This window comes from Ascaphus truei, chromosome 2 (genome assembly GCF_040206685.1).
Source record: "Ascaphus truei isolate aAscTru1 chromosome 2, aAscTru1.hap1, whole genome shotgun sequence".
Classification (NCBI taxonomy): domain Eukaryota; kingdom Metazoa; phylum Chordata; class Amphibia; order Anura; family Ascaphidae; genus Ascaphus; species Ascaphus truei.
Genome location: NC_134484.1, coordinates 415,398,491 through 415,419,699, shown reverse-complemented (window position 1 = coordinate 415,419,699; position 21,209 = coordinate 415,398,491). Strand labels below are relative to the sequence as shown.

Below are 21,209 nucleotides of genomic sequence, written 5' to 3'. Positions count from 1 at the left end.
ATAAGAGAGCTATAAATCTGATTAAACAGTGGAATATGAATATTTTGTTATACAGTATCTAATTACTTTTGGGTGAATTGAAGATTCAAAAAGGCTTGTTGTATATTACCAAATATACTATATATAACATGATACAGGAACAGGATCCCAACTGTAAAATGCATTATTTTGTCAAGCTTTATTAGCTTTTGTGGGAAAGTATTCCTAGTGAAGTTAATATATATTTTTTTTAATTAAAAACATGCATGCATAGCAAAATTCATTGTTGCTTATTTTAAAGCAGAAAAATATAGCACTTCATGATTTTTTTTTTTACATGTTATTATTACATGATAGAAGCAGGTGGTCTCCGGAGCTAGCTGTGTTAATTTCAGCTCAGGAAGGCCCCGTGCTTCGAGAGATATTTAACTCCATAGGGGGTGCCGGTATCTCTCTGGAGTTTAAATGTCCTGGTCACGCAGGCTAATAGGAAGCTGCAAGGGATGACGTCACGGCTTCCTATTAGCACGCGTGACGCGGAAGATTTAAGCAGCCATTATGTTAAGTACAGAAGTTCCCTGGCTGCAGAGATACCGGCACCGCTGCAGAGGTAAGTGTCTCAGGAAGCAGGAGATCCCTGGAGTTGAAAGTAACACAGTTCTGCTCCAGAGAACACCTGCTTCAATCCTGTAATTTAAAAAAAAACTGTGCAGTGCTACATGTTTTGCTGCTTTATTATAAATCCTTGCATAACTTAAAATGCATATTATGTATAAAACCTTTGTATTATACAATCATATTAACAAATGGACTCACTGAAGCTGAAAATATATTTCCTGTAGTATCTTCTTACAATCATATTCCTAATTTATTTTCGGTTTCGTGGCATCTGTTGTTATTAAGGATAAGGCAGTTTTTGTAATAAAAAAAAAGGTTCTTAAAATAGTGCAACTTGTGGTCAGAATGGGAATAATACTAAAATATTCATAATTACATGTCATATCTAAATAATTTTGCCATGAACAAAACAAGAATTTGACCATCATAATGTGCTGATTGTTGGATAAAGAGTTCAAAATCTGATCCAAGTGCACCACTGTTTACCAGACACTCAAATCTGGTAATTTATACAAGAAAATTAAATTGATAAGAGATTTGCATCAGTGTGATTAGATAATATATATGAAACACTACAAAACACACGTGTGGTATAAATATTCATGTGCGTGGACATTTACATTGGACATAACCTAGGTACATTCCAAGGATGCAAATCTGGTACTGAAATGGTTAACATTAATGAAGAGGTTAACAGACAGGTCTGCACTTGTCACACAAGCAGGAGGATTTCTGCAGAAGTTGAAGAAGCCAAACCACATGCACTGGCAGGATGCTTTCCCGTCGACTCCCTCCTCCCCCCCCCTCCATCTCCTCAGAGTCAAAGGTTGATACAGAGATACACAGGTAAAAGATAATATGACCATATATGGTGAAAGCTGACCAAAGAAGGCAGTGAGCGGGTTTTGCGTTTGAGTGATGTACAGTATGGGTGTTTGTGACATAGTATAAATATGTTTTCAGTTGTTTTGTATTACATAATATCAGGAAGGCTCATTCTAGTGCTCAGACTGACCCAATCTGACTAACTACGGTACCTGTTACTGTTACCATTGAATAAAATAACTATTCTTACATCCAAATGTCTGGGGTCGATTGCAGAGTTTTTAAACTCATCTTTTCCAACAACACATACTACATGTTAAAGAACAATATACTATAAATTAAGGGTGGGCACTTTCACTGATGTTTCAGTTCTAAAAAAATTGGTGTTTTGATTTTGCTGGACTCAAAAATAGCCAGGACAGTTGTTTACATTTTTTTGTGAAATCTTCAAGCTTCTTAAAAAATTCACACATGAAAAGTGCGCGGAAATTACAGGCCACATGACAGCAGCTGTTCAAATTTCTTCAAATGTGCTTTACGTACTGCAGCAAAAAAACAGATTAACTTTTGCCTCGTTTGCAAACTTTAGCTATAAATATGTTCTTAAATGTATCTACTATACAGTATCCAAGTTAATTCACATTTTCACCGTTCTCGTTGTACAAAAATATTCAGTTGTGCCCATTTGTGAATTTTAGTAGCACCATGCGTTTAATTGAATAAGTAGCCCTTTGGTCAGAAAGTTCCTTAGCAAGTTCCTTGCATTGATTATGGATATATTTGTAAACAGTAATTATATCCCCTCTGAGATGCCTAATTTCTAAGTCGAACAATCATAATTTGCATAGAATTTCCTCATAAGTAAGACCTGTCCTACTGTATATCCCATTTGGTATCTCTTCTCTGCACTTTTTTCTAGTGCACAGAAGAGACAGCAAAAAGGAAATAATGTATTTTTTTCAGTATTCATTTTATCTTTTAGGGTAGCCCAAAATGATACTTCATATTTAAGATGCATTGTTACGACAGTTTTACACAGGGACTACTATATAATGCATATTATTAACTCTTAATGCATGTTATTAACGTGGTAGCTTTTGCAGCTGATGCTGTGCACTGAGCACTATTGCTAAGCCTGTTGTCAACAATCACTTCTCAATCATTGTCCATCAAAAACTAATTTTGTCCCATTAAGTTTGTAAGTTGCATGTATATTGCTGCTATGAAAATGCATAACAATTTTAATCTTGAATACACATTATATATCTGCCAATGTTCAAAATGTATACAATTCCTTGTGCAGAGAAAAAGCACCCTACTAAAGCGCTCTATCCTATATCCAGCAAAGAGACTGGTTGGTCTGGTTTTGTCCAAAAATGGCCAAGATGTCACTTCTGTGAATATAGAATTACCTCCTAAATCATTAAAGGAAATCTAAACAGAAGTAGTCTTTGTACCGAATCTTTCAGGCACTGCCCTTACAGCACAAACCCAATCTGAATGTGTAATTAATGACCACTCTATGCTACCTGTCCTTTTACAAATTCTCAATTCAGGGACACAAACTAGAATAAAAAACAATTTCCTTTATTTTGTACAGCCTACATAGTCTACATTGTAGTTAAGATGAAAAAAAGCTCAAGCTTGCCACGGATGTACTGCAGCCAACGTTATTACTCTTGGCGACGCATTGCAGCAGGACATACTGTACATAGATCACAGCTATTGCACAGATTTATATTCTTCAAACAAAACTGTTAAAGTTTGTTAGGAATGGCCTGATTTTACTAATAATTTTAACTTCCAAATGTATATTCCTCAATGTTATTACTTAATAATCATTCAAGTATTTCCCTACTATTGATATTAAACGTATTACGCCTGCAATTTTCTGGTTGTAATCTAGCTCCTTTTTTAAATAATGAAACATCCATCTTGTGGCATAGAATTCTTAGAAATCGTATCCTTGAAAATTAAGTGAAATAGTCTAGCTATGGCTGAATTATAACAATTATAATGACACACTGATATCAGTGGGGGTGATGTTGAGGTGCAAACAGTGTCATTTTCATCTTTCTTCTCATTGCACCATTGAATCAATATAAAAGGTTTTACCAGCTAGTAATACTGTACATTTAGAGTTACCTCTCGTTTTCAAGTATGTCAAGGTCTAAACTCTAAGTTTTGCGACACATGCACCAGCTTGCGAATTTGGGAGTGTCAATATGAGGATATAGGGAGGGGGTACATGACACAAAGATTATATTGAAATTTATCTTCAATAAGTTATTGTGGGTAAAAAAGTGATAACAACCCTCCACTGTACAGCATACAGCAAATAAAAATATCACTTGTGAGCACAGTCACATGTCTCAGACAGGTCTGCAACCTTGCTTTTCACCATTATCTCCGGGCATACAGTGCAAGCAAGGCATTCTGGGAAATTACATGCAAATGAGTACACAGTGCCACCTTTTACATTAGTTCCATTTTGACATGGACCTCTATAAACTTATGCCTGCCGTATTACACAGCTCTTCAGCACAGCTGCTCTTACACAGCTCTTCAGCTCTGGGTTAAAGTGCAAAGCCAGTAAACCTACACACACTAGGAAAATGTATCAAAGGCTGCGTCTTTGTGTGTCACTTTATTTTAATTTGCAATTTTTTTTATTGATCAAATCCACAAATGCAAACAAAAAATGGAGCAATGTATCAAAATACACTTCTGTTTGCGATTTCTTTATATGTATGTATGACGCTACATTTCAGTTACGGTAGGCATAACATCTGACTAACTACAAGATCTTTTTTAAATGGACAAATCAAAAGAAATCTTTAAACAGAGAAAATGAAAACAATGATCACAGGATCGCAGTATTTCAAACCTAGTCCTTGATATGTAATGTACCGTATTAAAAAGGAAGAGCTCTATTTTATGAAATTTTGTCTTTTCATTTCTGGGGATGAAAGCCAGATCATTCCACAAATGATTTAACATCAACATCCTCAAAATAATGTTTAGAAGCACTCAAGAACTGAAAACATTCGAACTCAAAACGATAATTCTTTTTGACACTAAAATAAGAGGACTTAATGCTGATATGAGGTTTCATACAAACTATCATACTTTTTTAAAAATGTTTCTCCCACCCTTCATCCATTTATTGCCCTGTCTGTTTATTTACTATTCTCTCTGCCATTCCTTTCATACATCATCTGACTTGGACTGTTATCTTGGGGAGTTTTTAGGAGGGGGGGGGCAACATCTGTGTTTAACTCATGGAATATTTTGTAAATCAGTATTGTTGACCTGAGGAAGAGAGAACTCTCAAAAGCTTGTCTTATAATATCTATTGTTAGTCTAAATAAAAAAGGTATCACCTAATACTAAAGTACTCATTTCTGGAGAGGATCGCTTAAAAAGAGATCAGGTTAGCTGAAATAAACTCTGGAGTAATTAACTTATGAACTTATTTGGATATTTTGGATACTGCACATCTGCATTAAAATATATATCATGTATTACAATGTGCCTTCTGCTGCTTTTTTTTTATTGCTTAAATTTACCTTAGGCTACATTTTGGTTGCATTTAACATTCAAATTAGAAAAAGAATCTTTAATTTTCTATTGCTGTAATAAGATAGGATTATTGCATATGTTTGTCCTCAGCATATACAGATAGTCCTGGGAATGCTAGGGTTTGCATAACTAATTTTAGTTGATATCCAATCACTGATAAGTGAAAAAAATAATAACACAGAATACACAGAGAAAAGCTATTTTCACTATACCTTTGGAGACTATTAGTATTACACCAACTGCAGTTGAAGCCAATCTGGGAAGTGACACAAGTACCGCAGCTGTTAAACTGGAGACAGGCTGAGAAAATAAATACACAAATGTATCACTTATTAGCAAACAGTTATTTCACAATTAAAATCTATCCATGTGTGTAACATGATGTACTTTTACAATCGGTGCATGCCTTATAACACTATAATAGCTGAGATTTTTCGTGAGCGGTAATCAAATGAGAAAAACAATACTTGTCTACCAGATATCCAATAAAAAAAATCTCTAAAAATAAGTCCTAATTTACATTAACCCCTTAAGTGCCAGTGGGTAGACCCTCTACAAAATGGCGATCATACGAGCACTACTCTCAGCGATCACATGTTCGAGACGTCAACTGGTCACATGAACTCAAAGGGAGAGTCCTCTACTTTGGTTCAGTGCTCCGGTAATGACCGCCCCTGGAAAACGAGCACAAAGGCCTCGACGTCCCACGTTCGTCACTAGAGCCTCCTGCTTGCCAGCTCTCTTGACGAACTGTACAAACTACAACCATAGGGCATTCAAGTGGTTAAAGAACACAAATTCATAACTATTAATCTTAATTTATAAATGACCCGAGAAATACAAATATCTACTTGTCTCAAAATGGATACGACTGCTTTATATTGCAATCGGTGGCCAGTTGAATTGCATGAAGTATCAGTAAGAGCTGAATGTTTCTTTAAAGCCTTCTTACATATACCATTTATTTTTGTAATAGAGTTTTTTTCTCCCTGTTTTGTGAAGCCCACTTATGCCACAATAATAATATTACATTACATGACATTATAACTGTAGCCGGGACCCCCTGTTCCACCCTTTTGTTGTTATGGGTGGGTATGTTGCAGTTAGGGAACACTCCGATAAAGGAGGTTCCGCGCAAGGGAGCCGCCATGTTGTGGTTGGCGTCAGCACAGACTTAGCCTAGCAGAGGTTGCGCATGCGCAGAGGAGGGTGAGAGAAAGCCCGCGAAGGAGGTAGAGCACGACGGGTCCCGGCAGCCCCCGCGGGGCCCCGTGATGCACCTGGGCCAATGAAGTGCGAGACCAGGAGGAAAAGGAAGTGTTTGCACGCACGTGAGGTCAGATTTGGTTGGAGAGGAGAGGAGAAGGAGCTTCGGTGTGGGGAGGCAGACCGCCCCCTACTTAGGCCGCATGCTCCAGGCCCAGTTAGGCCCTGAGTCCCCGTAGAGACAAGCAGAGCTAGGGACTGGCCATAGTTAGGTTCCGGTTCCCTTATTGCCACATTATCACCACTGGGACAGTTCTAAGTTGGCGGGAGGTCTGGGTGCAGACCCCGCTATCGAGCCACAGCGTGTCTGGGTGGGATCGCCCTAGACACCAACGGGTGACGTCATCTACACCTGGCTGATCCTTTGTGAAGATTGTAGCCGCACCGGGTACTGGAGTGCCCGGCAGGTAATTCTAAATTGCACCAACGGTACCATCCTTCATTCAGGACACAGTGGCTGCGAAGTCACACTCATACACATTCATTGACTCACTTGAGGGTGGGAGCACTATTCCCACGGGGAACTGGACACCGGGTGGGATCACCCGGTGAAGGGAGAAGGGAGGGTGAGCGTTCAATGAGATGCCGAGTATAGTGTCTCCTCTAGGGAGGGACACCAGTTGGTATAACATATATGGTTACTGCAAGTAAAGTTAATTGGTTAAGGGATATTGCTGTGTGTGTGTGTTATGTATATAAGTCCTGCGAAGACCCACTTCCCCTCGGGCGGAAGCTGTCGCAGGTGGAGGCGCTGCACCAAGTTCTAGATATTGTGTGTACTCCAGGCTCTCCGTGGCAGAGGCTCAGACCCTGTGAGCCTACAGGTAATACAGCATATGGTAGTGGCCTGTGTTCGCTAGGAAGCAGGGCTACATAACATTAAAGCAAGGCTTTAGTTTCCATTGTTTAATCACCCAACATAATCTGATTCCATAATCTCTAAAAAAAAAAAATTAAAATCGACAATATCCTGACTGTTGTTTCCGGAAAGAAATTGTATTTCCAATACCAACATACTATTTGTAATGATGACAGTTTAATACATACCCACTGATGAATGTCTAGATTATATTTATTTCTACAACTTTGTTTTAAGGGGTTTTCCAGAAAATAATAAGGTGTACCTGTTTTGATATCTATTTAATTCAATATAGAGTATTATAGTACTAATTAGCATAAACATGTACTGTAATATTAATTCAAAACCAGTACTACTACTACTACCACCAGTGGATATTTTATTTAACAGATTAAATAAATTGTCTACAAGATCAAAACATTTGTATAACATAACTATGAACTTTAAAACAATATATTTTATATACTATATTATACCTTAGTGTATAACTTTTCGAGGTTGTCAAATTTAAATGCACATACCATGTTAGATGAGTGAGAACTCATTACCGCTCATTAAAGTCGATGTAAGGTGTCTTCCATTGCTGAAAGGTGTCTAAAGCCAGAATACTGCTTACTATGTATGGGCCATAATATGTTACTTACTTGGAAGAGGCAGCATCTCAACAGCAGAGAAGTTGGTAATCCTGGACATTTCTAGCTCCACTCTGTGATACTCAAAAATAGTTCTTCTGCGAACATCTGTCAAGAAAGAAAATAAAATTGGATTTATTTGATAAATGATTACACTTACAGATGCGTTATTGCACCCACTGGTGCGTTGGCCCTGTGCAAACAGATACAGAAGAAATGAGGGCCCTGCTCATGAAAGCTTACAATAAGGGACACTAGACATCAGCATCAATGAACGCTTTAACACAGATAGGAGTGTTAAGAACTGGGGGTGAGAGGAGTAAGAGAAACTGGAACACTACCCAAAATATTCTACGAAAAGCTTTTTATGCCAGAAGAAATTGTCCATCTTTTTTACTTATAAAAATTACTGTAAATTGAAAAATAGCTCTCATAGTCTATTCACTGGTCATTCAATTTAGATTTTATGAGGTTCATAACTCAGTACTGGGATTCATGACTAGAGATGTACAGTATGAACTTGCTGAGATTTGCTTTGCCATCGCCGCTGCTTTGCTCAAACAAAGTTCTTAAATTCGCACCCTTAAATATTTTGGGACAAAAAGTTCTGAAAATGTTGATGGAATTACTGGCTTCGAGCTTGTCTAGGATCTAGCGAAACTAGCGAATTTCACCACCGAATTTATATTCATATAATATTCAGAGCCAGAATTAGGGCTTACTCTCACCAAAACATTTTAGACTATGGAATTGAGTTTTACTGGGCGAATTGATTGCAATCATTTAATACTGCGTACATTTCTCTTTGGTGAAAAAAGGGCAAATTTTACATGGCTTGAGGACTTGTCCAAAAAGCATGTACGGTACATCTCTATTCAGAACTGCTGATTTTTAAAGCTTGACAATTTACCCTTTGTATATTTCAGCGGTGCGCAAAGTGGGGGGGCGCGACCCCCGGGGGGGGCGGGAGATTTTGCTGGGGGGGGCGCGGGCAGTTACAGAGGTCCCACGCTCTTCCCCCAGGCATTTAAATTAAACGTGAGGCCTCTGTAACTGTTTACTTACCGGGATTCAGCCGCTCTGTGACGGTTCGCCATGTGACATCACACAAGTCAAATGACTTTGCGGGTCACGTGACGCGTTACGTCACATGACCCCGCAGCGTCATCTGACGTGGATGAAGGTAGGCAGAGGCGCGAGAGTCGACGGGAGAGAGACAGGTGGGGTGCAGCACTAAAAGGTTGCGCTCTCCTGAACTAAGCAGTGCAAGTTAAAAGGGACAATGCGCAATAATCACAAACCAGTACTACAGTATGTCTTAAGACCCATTTTGGCCCTGAAAGACACCTCCCGGCCTATTCAAATGTATGCGTCAGTAAAGTTTCATACTCCAGCCTTATGACTTAATATGGCACTTAACAAGACCAGTCCTTTTAGCGTTATATATTACACTTACACTTTTGCACCAATGCTAAAAGTAGTAAATATTTAATAAAACATTTTATGTATAACATTTGTGGAGCTATATACAATATTTTGTACCATCAAAAGTTATCCCATGGTGAGATTTCAGATTTTAAGTGCAATCATTAACTATATCTTGCTACTATGTACTAGTTCTTTAGAGCAGGCTTTCCTGTTCTTCTCAGAATACAATCTATAAAATGTACTGCAATAAAGTAATCACTTTAATAAAGCTGGTGGTGAGGAAGATTACAAGGTTGGAGGAGATTGTAAACTGTTAGGGAGGGAGAGGGACAAGTAAATGATAAACGTCTCGTTAAGTCAATAACAGAGCTTGGTGGATCTGCCCCCAGGTAGGAAGGCGAACACTAGAACACCTATAATTACTGAAATCCATGGAGGAGAAAGGCATGAGCAGTTACGTTAACAAATAGTATATCATCAAAAAACAATACCACACACTAGCAACAATCTAAAGTGCATTCTTGCTAAACCAAGAAGCCTGGCAAGTAAAATGGAGGGGATTTGAATTATGGTAAATGTATGTATGTATGTATATCTTTATTTATATAGCGCCATTAATGTACATAGCGCTTAACAGCAGTAATACATGTGACAATCATATAAATAACAAATAATACAAATAACACATACAGGGAAGAAGTGCTTCAGACATAAAAGTAACATTTAGGAAATGGAGTCCATGCTCCGAGGAGCTTACAATCTCATTAGTTGGTAGGAAGAACGTACAGAGACAGTAGGAGCGCGTTCTGGGAAGCGTGTCTGCAAGGGGCCAAGGTGTATGAGGTGTAAATTATCAGCCATGGAGCTACTCATATGCTTCCTTAAGCAGGTGTGTTTTAAGGTGGGTCTTAAAGGTGGATAGAGAGGGTGGATAGAGAGGGTGCTAGTCTGACATTGAGGGGAAGGGCATTCCAGAGGTGCGGAGCAGTCAGCGAGAGAGGTTTAAGGCGGCAAAGGGTTTTAGATACAAAAGGGGTCAAGAGCAATATAATATGATAGGCATTGCTGAAACATGGTAGGCTGCATTTAATGACTTTGCAGCTACTGTAGTTTAGAGGTTTATTACCTTTCTCTGAGTGATAAGGCAAATAGTAGAGGTGATGGGGTATGTTGAAATTTTAAACCAGATTTAAAACCTATTGTAAAAGAGATATTTATAAAGGGATAGGTGAAGCAGGTGAAGCAGGTTTTTTGGTGGGCCAAAATACAATTACATTACCCAAATTATTGAGAAACCATTTAGGAAAAAGGCATTACTGGACCTGCTAATATGAACAATGTACAATAGAAGTAATAACAAATATTCAAGTGAGGGAACATTGGGAAACAGTGATCATAAAATAGCATAATTTCAAATGATTTATCAAAAACAGTATTTCAAGGGATCACCAAAGACTCTTAATTTCAGAAAGGCAGATTTTAGTAAACTAAGGTAGATTCTACAAGGAATATATTGGGATGAAATTTTTGCATGAAAAAATAAAGAAGCTAAATGGACGTCCTTTAAATCATTGTTACATTAGGTAATATTAAATATATGTAACAGTGTATGTCATTCCTTGTTATGTAAATCCTGCTAGCTGCAGGCTGTAAGGAGTTAATCTTATGGATTTGTGACCTCAGCCATGTTCCTCTATGATGGACAGGAGTAAGGTGGTGACTCATGGCCTGTGTAAGCCTATCAGTGATATAGACCATGAGCCTGCCCCTAATTAGGGAGACGCCAAATTTAGAGTCAGTCCTGCTCTGGAGGAGAGAGGAAGCAGTAGAGCTATAAAACTCTCTCATGGTGGGATGAGCGTGCTAACCTTCAACCTTTGGGTTGGAGGAACATCTGATCAAGCCACAGATGCCCTATACTACCAGGGGCAAAGCACCATCCAGAGGTATGGAGCCTCTGAGACCTTGCATCGCTGTAAGAAGATCTGCAGTGGCTGTCCCCAATAAAGACCTTGTTCATAATATACCTCTGTCTGAATATCAGTCCTTGGGAAGAGGGAGAAAGAGTGCAATAGTGGGGGCTGACCTCCAAACATCCTGGAGCCCACCACTGCTGGAGGCGCTAAGCTCCATGAGAAGAGCTCAGAGAAGAACCTAAGTCTGTCCTGATCTCCCACCATCGCAGATCAGACTCAGCTCTCCTGACCCTAACAGGTATTGCACCACACACTAGGTAGCAGATACTGTGTATCTCCCAGAGGGTAGGGGAAACAGGAAACAATGGTGGATTCGGCGCAACTGCGCATGTCTGGATCAGAGAGACTCCTGAAGTTCTTCAAACAACTTTATTGATAGTGCACACAAGGGAGAATGCGGTGTTAGCCCTTGTGTGCACTATCAATAAAGTTATTTGAAGAACTTCAGGAGTCTCTCTGATCCAGACATGCGCAGTTGCGCCGAATCCACCATTGTTTCCAGCCTACACTAAGACGGTGGCACGCAGGAGCAGCCGAGGGAGCAGACCCCAGACCGGAGTGCAGGTGAGGTAAGGCAGCTTCATTCCCCCTGCACCGGTTGTTATTGAGGCTAAACGGAGCTCCCTCGTGTGATGCCTCAGTGTCTGACTCATTCAGAACACTGCTCTGCACACGGAAGCGCAGGACAGACACATTGACTATTGGTAGGGGAAACAGTGCTACATGTAAAATAAACAAATCCAAACCAATGTGGCTAAACATACATGTAGGAGAATGCAGATGTTTAAATCAAAATGGACAGTGGCATAATTTCGGAATTTTAAGGAATGTAACAGAAGTTCAATTTTTTTGATCAGATTAGAAACAAAATGAAAAAAAGAATTGTAAAATCAATCTGAACAGGTTATCTTGGTACATTAATAGCAAAAAGATTATATTACAGTATCTGTATATAAAAACGAGGAGCCAACTGCAAAATATTATAACTAGAGGAAGCATTAGGACAACCTTAGAATTAACTAACATTTGACTAACATAGGAATAATTGCAAAGGTGACTTGAAACAAATTAAGGTAAATAAAGCAACTGGCTCTATTGACAATATCCAAGGGTTTTAAGGAGCTCGGCCCCATCATTGCCAGCCCATTATATTTAGTATTGAAAGGCTTTATTTCCATAGGTTCAGTATTTCCAATTTCGGCATAAAGAACATGTGGTGCCTTTATTTAAAAAGAGGGCTAGCTCACAACCAGGGAATTACAGACCTGTAAACCTGACATCAATTGCGGGGAAGCTACTTATAAGTATGTACAGTATGTATATCCGTCTGTATTTGAATAGTTCCATTCATGTACATAGTGATTCAGAATAGTTATAGACGCAACAAAATAATATGAGACATAATGGGAATAAGTGGTATGTAGAGAAAATGACACAGACAGTAGAAGGATGTAATAGTAAATGTGTATGCACTCTTCACTAAAGAGGTAAGTTTTGAGATGGGTCTTGAAAGTGGAGAAAGGCGACTATTTTTGGATATTGAGAGGAAAGGCTATCCAGAGGTGAGTGGCAGTAAGGGAGAGGTTTTAGGCTGAAGAGGGCTTTAAACACAAACATAAATAAACACAAGAAGCGAGCAGATATATAGCTAGAAATTAGGGCTGAGAAGAGGCAGAAGAGTGTAATGCCTTAAAAGAAAGAAGAAGAAGAATTTTATAAGTAATGCAGGACTTAATGGAAAGCTGTGAGAGGGGTTTCAGCAGGACAGATTAATGAGAGAGTGAAGTGGTTGTAACAGAACCCTTTAGTATTTGTTATATGGATTGGGGGGCTTGGGGTATTTGTACTTGGGAGGTGGGGATTTAAAAAAAAAAAAGTATTTGGGGATGGGAAGTTTTTTGCATTGGGTGGGAAGTTTTTTGGTCTTTACAGTATCTTGTGGGGGGAATTGTGTGTGTGTGGGGGGGGTGGAATGAGTGAGTGTGAAGTAATTGACAGAGGGAGAGGAGAGGGGGTGAGTGAGGAAAAGGGGCGAGTAAGATTGAGAAGCAGGGGAGAGAAATACATGCGAGGCGGGAGAGTGAGATGGGGTGAGACGGAAGGGAGAGAAATACATGGGAGGGGGGGAGAAGAGAGGGGGCTCGTGAGGTGTGAAATGGGGGAAAGGGGTGGCGGGCAATACCGCGACACAGGGGGGCCTGCTTAAAACGTTTGTCCCGGGCCTCACGATTTCTGATGGCGGCCCTGGCTGTAAACCCTGGGTCTGTATCTGTATTGTATGCCTGTGGAGGGGGATTGTATGGGCATTGTCCTGTTCCTGTCTACATACCGTGGACTATGTTAAAGGATATAAATGTAGAAAAGGGAAAGGGGAAAGAGATGGGATACCCTGTTCAGCAATAAATGTGAGATAGAAACTGGAGGTGGTGCTATCAGGGATGAGGGCATGTAATGTAATAGAAGGAAAGAATCCCTATAGATGCACTCACTAATTGTCAATCAAAATAATAAAGTTTTATTGATATATAGAAAACATAAATTAATTAAAACCTAACCGTCAGTAGCGCGACGGACAAACTAGTTGTCCGGTCATTCTCAGAACAGCACTGCTACTACCTAGATCAGAGTTAACCATGATGTGGGCCGTACAAGGATCCGACTAGCAAGGATAGTGGTTCTGCAGCAGCACGCTTTGAATGTGTAGTGTGTAATAAGCCGCATCATCTGCTTGTCAGCTTACACCACGTTTGTTGAGTGCCCGGTGTCTCCCCTACCAGGAGGCATATGGGGTAATACGCAGCTGCTACACTTTATATGGTGTGGCATCCTAGCGATCTACACACACATCTACACACTTTAACCCCTCATTCACTTGCTACAGTTAACAGTCAGTATGTCCACATGTATACACCTCTACATAGATTATATATTGTCTGGTAGATAACCACAGACCACATTAATCTATAGGTGGTTATAAGGTTTGAATCACTCACAATAGTGGTCTATTACACTGTGGACAAGCAACACACATTGGCTCTCCAATTATACATAGTGGGACTCTGGCTATCTAGCCTCACTAAGTGGCACTGTACATGTTATATGTAAAGTGACTGACACTCTGAATATACATATAGAGTGTATAGAAGCCACGTCACTAGAACATAGTGTCCGGTGTATGATTACCTCACAGGAATATCTGGTAGTAATAACATGGATATTATGTCCATTTAGCAGTCTGGGGTTAGCGCTACTTTAGGTTTTAATTAATTTATGTTTTCTATTTATCAATAAAACTTTATTATTTTGATTGACAATTAGTGAGTGCATCTATAGGGATTCTTTCCTTCTATTACAAAGGATATAAATTACCATATTTGGGCATGCCCTTTTGGGCTTCCTGGCCCATCTTCAACCCTAAAAATCTCATCAACTGGGTCTGGGGCCGTGTGTAGAGACCAGGATTATTGTTCCTACCCAGACTGGCTGGCATCTCCCTGATTGGGACAGGGGTATAAATACACCTTCTCCCCAGCCTCAACTAAGCCATTCTGGATCTCATTTCGTTTGGGAACGCTGTGTGCTGACAGGGAGTCAGCAGAAGGGAACTGAGGAGACCTAGTGCAGGTGTCTGAAGCACCTGGTGGAGCTGTGGTCTGTGTGTGCAGCGTCAGTCTAAGATGTTTGGAGTGAAGCAACGTTGGGGAATTTAAAACTACTAGCTAGCGGAGAGCAAGGCAGTGCTGCCCAAACTACCGAACACAGCGGCGCAAGTTGGGAACAGATATCGGGGTAAACTTCCGGACGAAGGTCCCTGCACCTAGGACTTTAGGTTGTTCCCCCAGTTGGGTGAGTTTGTGTGTGTCTTATGTACTGAAAGTTTGCGAAAACTTTTTCCAATAAATTCCCTTTTGTTCAACTCTGGTTCTGTCTAGGTACTGATCCCTGGTGTAATTGTTCTGTATCCCATTACACAGACAACTTTCTAAACCAGATTGACTTAATCCCAGCGCAACTACCTAGAGAGCCGAGAGGATCCCGGAGCCTATCCAGAAGGGAAGATCAGCCACGAGACCCTAGATGATCTCCCTCACCATGAGAGCCACCCTGCAACTCAAACCCATGTGAAACAGTGACCGATACCTGAGAGAAACCCTGAGCTGCAGAGCTGAAGCCTAACTCTATTGGCCACCCCAGATATCTTACTACCGGATGATCATCCCCATGTAGACAGCCCACCTTGCCTGTGATTGATGTCGGAAAGGTTTCCCCATCCACGGACTTTGAACATTGCTAGTTGAATTGCTTTCTAAGAAGGGGTTGGCTGGTAGCAATTCTTTCCGAGCACTTACAGGGGTCCACTGGGATACACACAACCTCAGGGCTCCTGCTCTTGACTGCCCAGCTTTATGTACACCAATGACTTCTGTGACTTTTTAATATGTACAGAGATGGAATTGTTCCTGAATAGGTGCACCCCTGACCCCTCATTATACCTACAGTAAAGTCCTACCTAATCTGGTGTATCTCTGACCTAGTGACATAGCAGAACAGGCAACTATGCACATAGAGATGTCTCCCTCCTCCCCCCCTCCCTCCTCCCCCCCCCCCGAAAAGCGTGGCAGTTAAAATAAAAGTGTATTAATTAAAGGCAGGAGTGGGCTTGCGGCGGATAGGGTTTCTGTCTGTTCCTACATCCGAGTAGTCCTCTCAAGGGCAATATGCTTACCACACCAGCTAGGAACAAGGCTGACTAACAAATTATAAGCAGACTCCATTGAGATCTGCTCAGTACTATTTGAATGGTTTGTTCAACACATTTAGTTTTGTTTTTTCATTTCCTTTTTTCTACCCCCCTCCACTACCAACTGGGAATTTTGATAAATGGAAACTTTTAAGTTGTAAGTAAGGTGCCTCATGGTTCAGTACTGGGACCCTTGCTTCTTAACTTTTATTAGACTTACCTCAAGGTTGTCAGAGAGAGCAAAGCCTCCGTCTTTACTCACACTAAATTATGTATGGCACTGTATTAAAATAAGAGCAGGGTGTCATTTCTCTACTGAAGGAAATAGATAAACAGGACGTTTGGGCAGGTAAATGGCTATCCAAATAACGATTATTTACATTAGAAAAGAGATTTCTAAACGGGCATACATATGATTACTATTTACAAATAAATATAAACTAAAGTTCCAGCACTCACTGACTATAGAATAACGGACCAAACAAGGTAAATGCCAAAAAAGTAAATAATTTAATATCAGCACAAGACCATATAACTAAACTTGGAGTGATGTGGCCCTATTTACTGTACAAATACATTCAAGGTCAATATGAGTCACTTTCAAGGTAACTATTCATCTCAAGGACACGTGGTCATCCCTTGAAATTCAAGGAAAGGAGATTTCACCAGCAGCAAAAAAAAGGGTAAGGGAAGTCTAAATATGGAATTTACTGCAGATATAGACTATGATAGCAGATACAGCTGATACATATGTAGCAGGGGTTACTACACCCACCGGCGTGTTATGATGGGATATTCTGTGATATAATGCATACTTTTTGCCATTAAACCCCATGGAAAATCTGAAATATTCTGAGTGATATTGAGTTACGAGCAGTGAACGTATTACCTCCTGGTTTTGGAGAGGATTAAATTGGCCATCCCAAAGGAAGCCACCACATAATGATGTTGTGGCTTTCTACTTGCCCAAGATTTGGCAGCCATTTTGTTTCAAATAGAGAGAGATTTAAACCTACTGTAGTAACTTGCAGCCGGGTAAACCAGGGGTTAACCCTCGCAGGGCTCCAGAACACAATAGGTAGCTGTGTAATGCTGAAAGATGCAATCTGGAGTTAATCACGGTCACTTCGAATGAATAAATGTGCAATAGTCTCTCCCAGCAAATGGCTCCATTAAGAGCACTAATAAGGTTGAGTTACAGAGACTCACGATTCTTGAAGTTTGTTGCACCGTGTAAGATGATCCTCCGTTTGAAATGCAGTTTGAAGAGCCGCCAACCCCTCAAGCAATGTAACGTCGCGAAGGGTGGTCACATGACCGGCGGTGACTGCGTTATTAGGAGTCGCATAGACCACAGCCCGGCGTGCTACCAGAAACAGCAACAACAAGAGACAGGGGGTGCCCAATGCTACATCCCATTGACAAAACATATATGATGAAAAGTATAAAGTCTGCATACCAACGTCAAGGTATAACCAAATTAATGCAGGTCCTACCCTACATGTGGTGGGTGTGGGAGTTTGAGCTTGCTGGCACCTCCCCCCAGAGCTCACTCCTCCTCCTTCACCTTTTTAACTTGGGAGGTCATTTCATTTGCTGCAGGAACAAGACCTATAATGGTTCAGCCCCTCTTACAGAGGTAAATATAAGGGTTCACAGTGTAGTGTAGTGTAGGACCTGCATTAATTTGGTTATACCTTGACGTTGGTATGCAGGCTTAATACGCTTTGGCCAAAGGGTTAACCAAATAACCAAGTATTTAATATTATTATTATTATTGAAGTATTTAACTTTATACTTTTCATCATATATGTTTTGTCAATGGGATGTAGCATTGGGCACCCCCTGTCTCTTGTTGTACACTGGCGACACACTTTATTCGAGCTCGGCTAGTCCCATGAATTCGGGTATACCCGGGTGTATTGAGGTTTGTGACTGTTTTCTGCCCGAGTGCATTGAGGTATTTTCCATGCAGGGATTGAAGCATTTTATTCCCGCTGGCTGCAATACTGCACAGTATATATATATATACTGCATTACAATTCATGAATTTATGCCATCTGGTAGACACGCGAAGCATTGCAGCCTATTAAATCCTAATCATTATCATTTAACAGATCAGCCGCCCGTCAGCCAGGCATGAACCCAGGCTGGGAAGGCAAACACAACGGGGCTTGTCAGAGGTGAGGAGCGGCGCATTCCAGGTATCTGCCAGGTACATACTGGGTATTTGCTCGAATAAAGTGTGTCGGTGCAGTATGCAATTGCCACGCTCAGTAGCTCTCTGATTGACATAAATATATATTCATTATGTGGTGGGTGTGGGAGTTTGAGCTTGCTGGGAATGTGTGTTAATCAGAAACAGCAACAGACAGGAACTCCTCCCACAGGAGGACAAACTCCTTCCACAGAAGGACAAAGGCCTCATGGGCTGAAACGCATCAGAAGAAGATCCGTCAGCACTGCACTTGTTCAATAAAGTTTTACCAGTCACCAGTTCAGCCTCCCTCTGCTTCTTCATGACGACGGCTGTGCATCATTTCCTGCCTCCTGTGGGAGGAGTTACTGTAGTAACTTCACTGGTATCTCAAGAATAGGGACACACACCTCCCCTGGGGGCTAAACATTAAACAGGGGGGATTGATGCTTTAAGAAATGGCTAAACCTCTTTTGTTAAAGGATAAATAAGTTAATAATAGGAATGATGTTGATTCAAGGACTTACTAGAATTACAAGAATAGGTAAGGAATTTATTTTTCCTCAGACATTATTGTTAAATGTTAAATTTTTCATTAGAGCATTTTGTTTGCCTTTCTCTGAATCAAGAATAAAATATATAAATATGGGATGATATTAAAGTGGCCACAACCTTTATTTAATTTATTTATTTTTAGTAATGATTTCTCACTATGCACTTCTTCTTCATTTTAGTTTGGTGAGGGTGGTGGTAAATGTACATCTTGGTTTACACGTCATTGTATCGTTGCAAAGTTTAGATCAATGTGTTCATAAAAACCTTACAGACAAGGACATGTCAACAGTGCTTATTTTTTCCAAGACTTTATTTTTGTATTCCTATATGCTTTTCCAACGGTTCATTTTGACTTCTTTAAAAATCCGACAACAGCTCTAAAATAAATGCCTTTCCCTGCTATTTGTGTACATTTCTTATGGCTTTTTGACCAATGAATGTGAAAAGTCTATAATCTGCAACCTTGCACATGACAGGGAACAGGATGGATGAAGGAGTGAACACAAAAAGCATACTGTATGAGGGATTAAAGTATCTCAGTCCATAGTATGATTGCCACTGCAACCACCATAGTTTACTTCTTTGTCCACCATAACAGCAAACTTTCTGTAGTAAATGCCTCTTTAAAAAAAATTAAGAGCAAGAGTTAACGTCTATGCAGACGGGAAACACAATCAATAACCAAAAAGTAAATTTTGTCTCTAATAAGCTCTACACACCAATATTGAATGTTGTGTTTTCAGTAATTGACTAGAATTGTTGTTGACTGAGTGCCTTGTACATAAGGATTGCAAGAGTAAGCAAAGTGAAAGAGCAACCGGCATTAGTCTCTCTGTGGACCAATTTATTTTACTGTTCTGTCAAGATTCTATCATAGAACATGGATAGTACCAATATATTCTCGTTTGAGCTTCAAAAACCATTTAGTTCCTGAAAAAAATAGTGCCTCAAACTAAACTAACTCCCATATGAATTTAAAGCTTCCATAAAGCATGTCTAGAGTAAATACAAATCCTCACAACATCCAGTAAACAGAAAACTGTTTTGTGCAAGGTTTAACTTTTCTGAGTTCATATTTAATCTGTATATATATTTTTTTTAAGCATTATATTAATGGCAACACCGCCTTCATACAAAGAAGACATTGTTTACAATGATGTATTTGGGCTACAAATATTAAGTGACAAATTATACTAATATTTTGGTGTACGCCCAAAAGCCACACTTTTAATGACACTAAATAATGAACAATGTTGGTGATGCGACTTATATTTTTTTTACTGAAAGTACATGTATTATAAATGAGAAAACAGTGCCCATTTTTAGTATTACATTTCAAATTTTTAGTACAGTAAAACGTATTAAGCTTAAACAATAACATTTTTGTGAGACAAAATTCTCATACGCCAGCCATTCGTCTTTTAATTAGCCAATCATTTTTATTTTTAAATGCAGTAAACTGACCTGCAAATTAGATGACTTCAAATGCAAACTCATAATGAACAATTAATTATTTTGTTGAGTTAACAATGTCTAAAAATATGCACATTTTTTATGCGTAATAGTAATACTTAAGTAATAATCCCTGCAGAACAGGGCATTGCTGGCCAATAATGCCCTGGCTGGAAGAGATGAAGGCCTGAGGCGACACAGAGAGAGAGGTAAACTGCAGCCACAAAAAAACTGCAGACAGCCACTTACTTTGCAGCTACACACACACTCTCTCTCCCTCCCCAATTCAACTGTATCTGTCAGCTCTGCTCACGGAAGGAGAGGAGTCACTGCCTGCTGCAGCTATCTGGCCAATCCCCTGCCCTGTCTGAGAGCTGTTCCTGCCTCGACCAATCCCCTGCCCTATCTCAGAGCTGTTCTGAAAACTTATTGGCTGGAAATAAACATACAGTATTGGAAATAAACACATTGCAAGCTGCAAAAATTCCAGGCATTACTGAATGAATAATGACCAGAATTTTAACCAATCAGAGAGCAGGGATTTCAATAATGCCCGGAATTTTACAGCTTTAGCCTATAATAATGAATAATGTAAAAGTGATATTAGCTACATTGGACCAATGCTTTCTAGACCTCAGGTTTGGTAAATTGGTCTCTATCCCCTCTTACGTTTTAGAGAACACAAACAAGCAGTGAACAAAGGTGTGTGTGTGTTGTGTGTGTGTGTGTGTGTGTGTGTGTGTGTGTGTGTGTGTGTGTGTGTGTGTGTGTTAGAAAGGTTCTAAAAATCATGTCTGCTTCCTGAGACTGGACGAAAATGGCTACATCTCCTCTACATAATATGGTCACCACTAACCTCATGGAACCCGTTAACTAAAGATGCTTTAAAGTATGTACAGTAGCATTGATTAGCTCTAGTATTCTTGACATAAAGCTTCATATAAAATATGTCTTTTGCCTGCAGGATGTGGAGGTTGATGTTGAGAAAAAAAATTCTGTGTAATGATTGTAATTTTAATGAATAATTTCAACGCAAAGTTATTTCAAAATTATAATAACATTAGATTATGTGAGTTGATATGTTAATTTATTAAACAGA

General features: G+C 39.8%; 1 protein-coding gene across 2 annotated transcripts in view; it reads right to left on the bottom strand.

Moving 5' to 3' along the window:
• The window catches only part of PLXDC2 (plexin domain containing 2), a 656,766-nt gene that overhangs the window by 198,915 nt on the left and 436,642 nt on the right, over window positions 1–21,209 (bottom strand). For both annotated transcript variants that reach the window (XM_075587530.1, XM_075587531.1), the window contains 2 exons: window positions 7,774–7,869; window positions 5,217–5,304 (listed from right to left, as the gene is read on the bottom strand). In XM_075587530.1, the coding sequence (XP_075443645.1) occupies window positions 5,217–5,304; window positions 7,774–7,869 (184 nt within the window). The remainder of the gene's footprint in view (window positions 1–5,216; window positions 5,305–7,773; window positions 7,870–21,209) is intronic.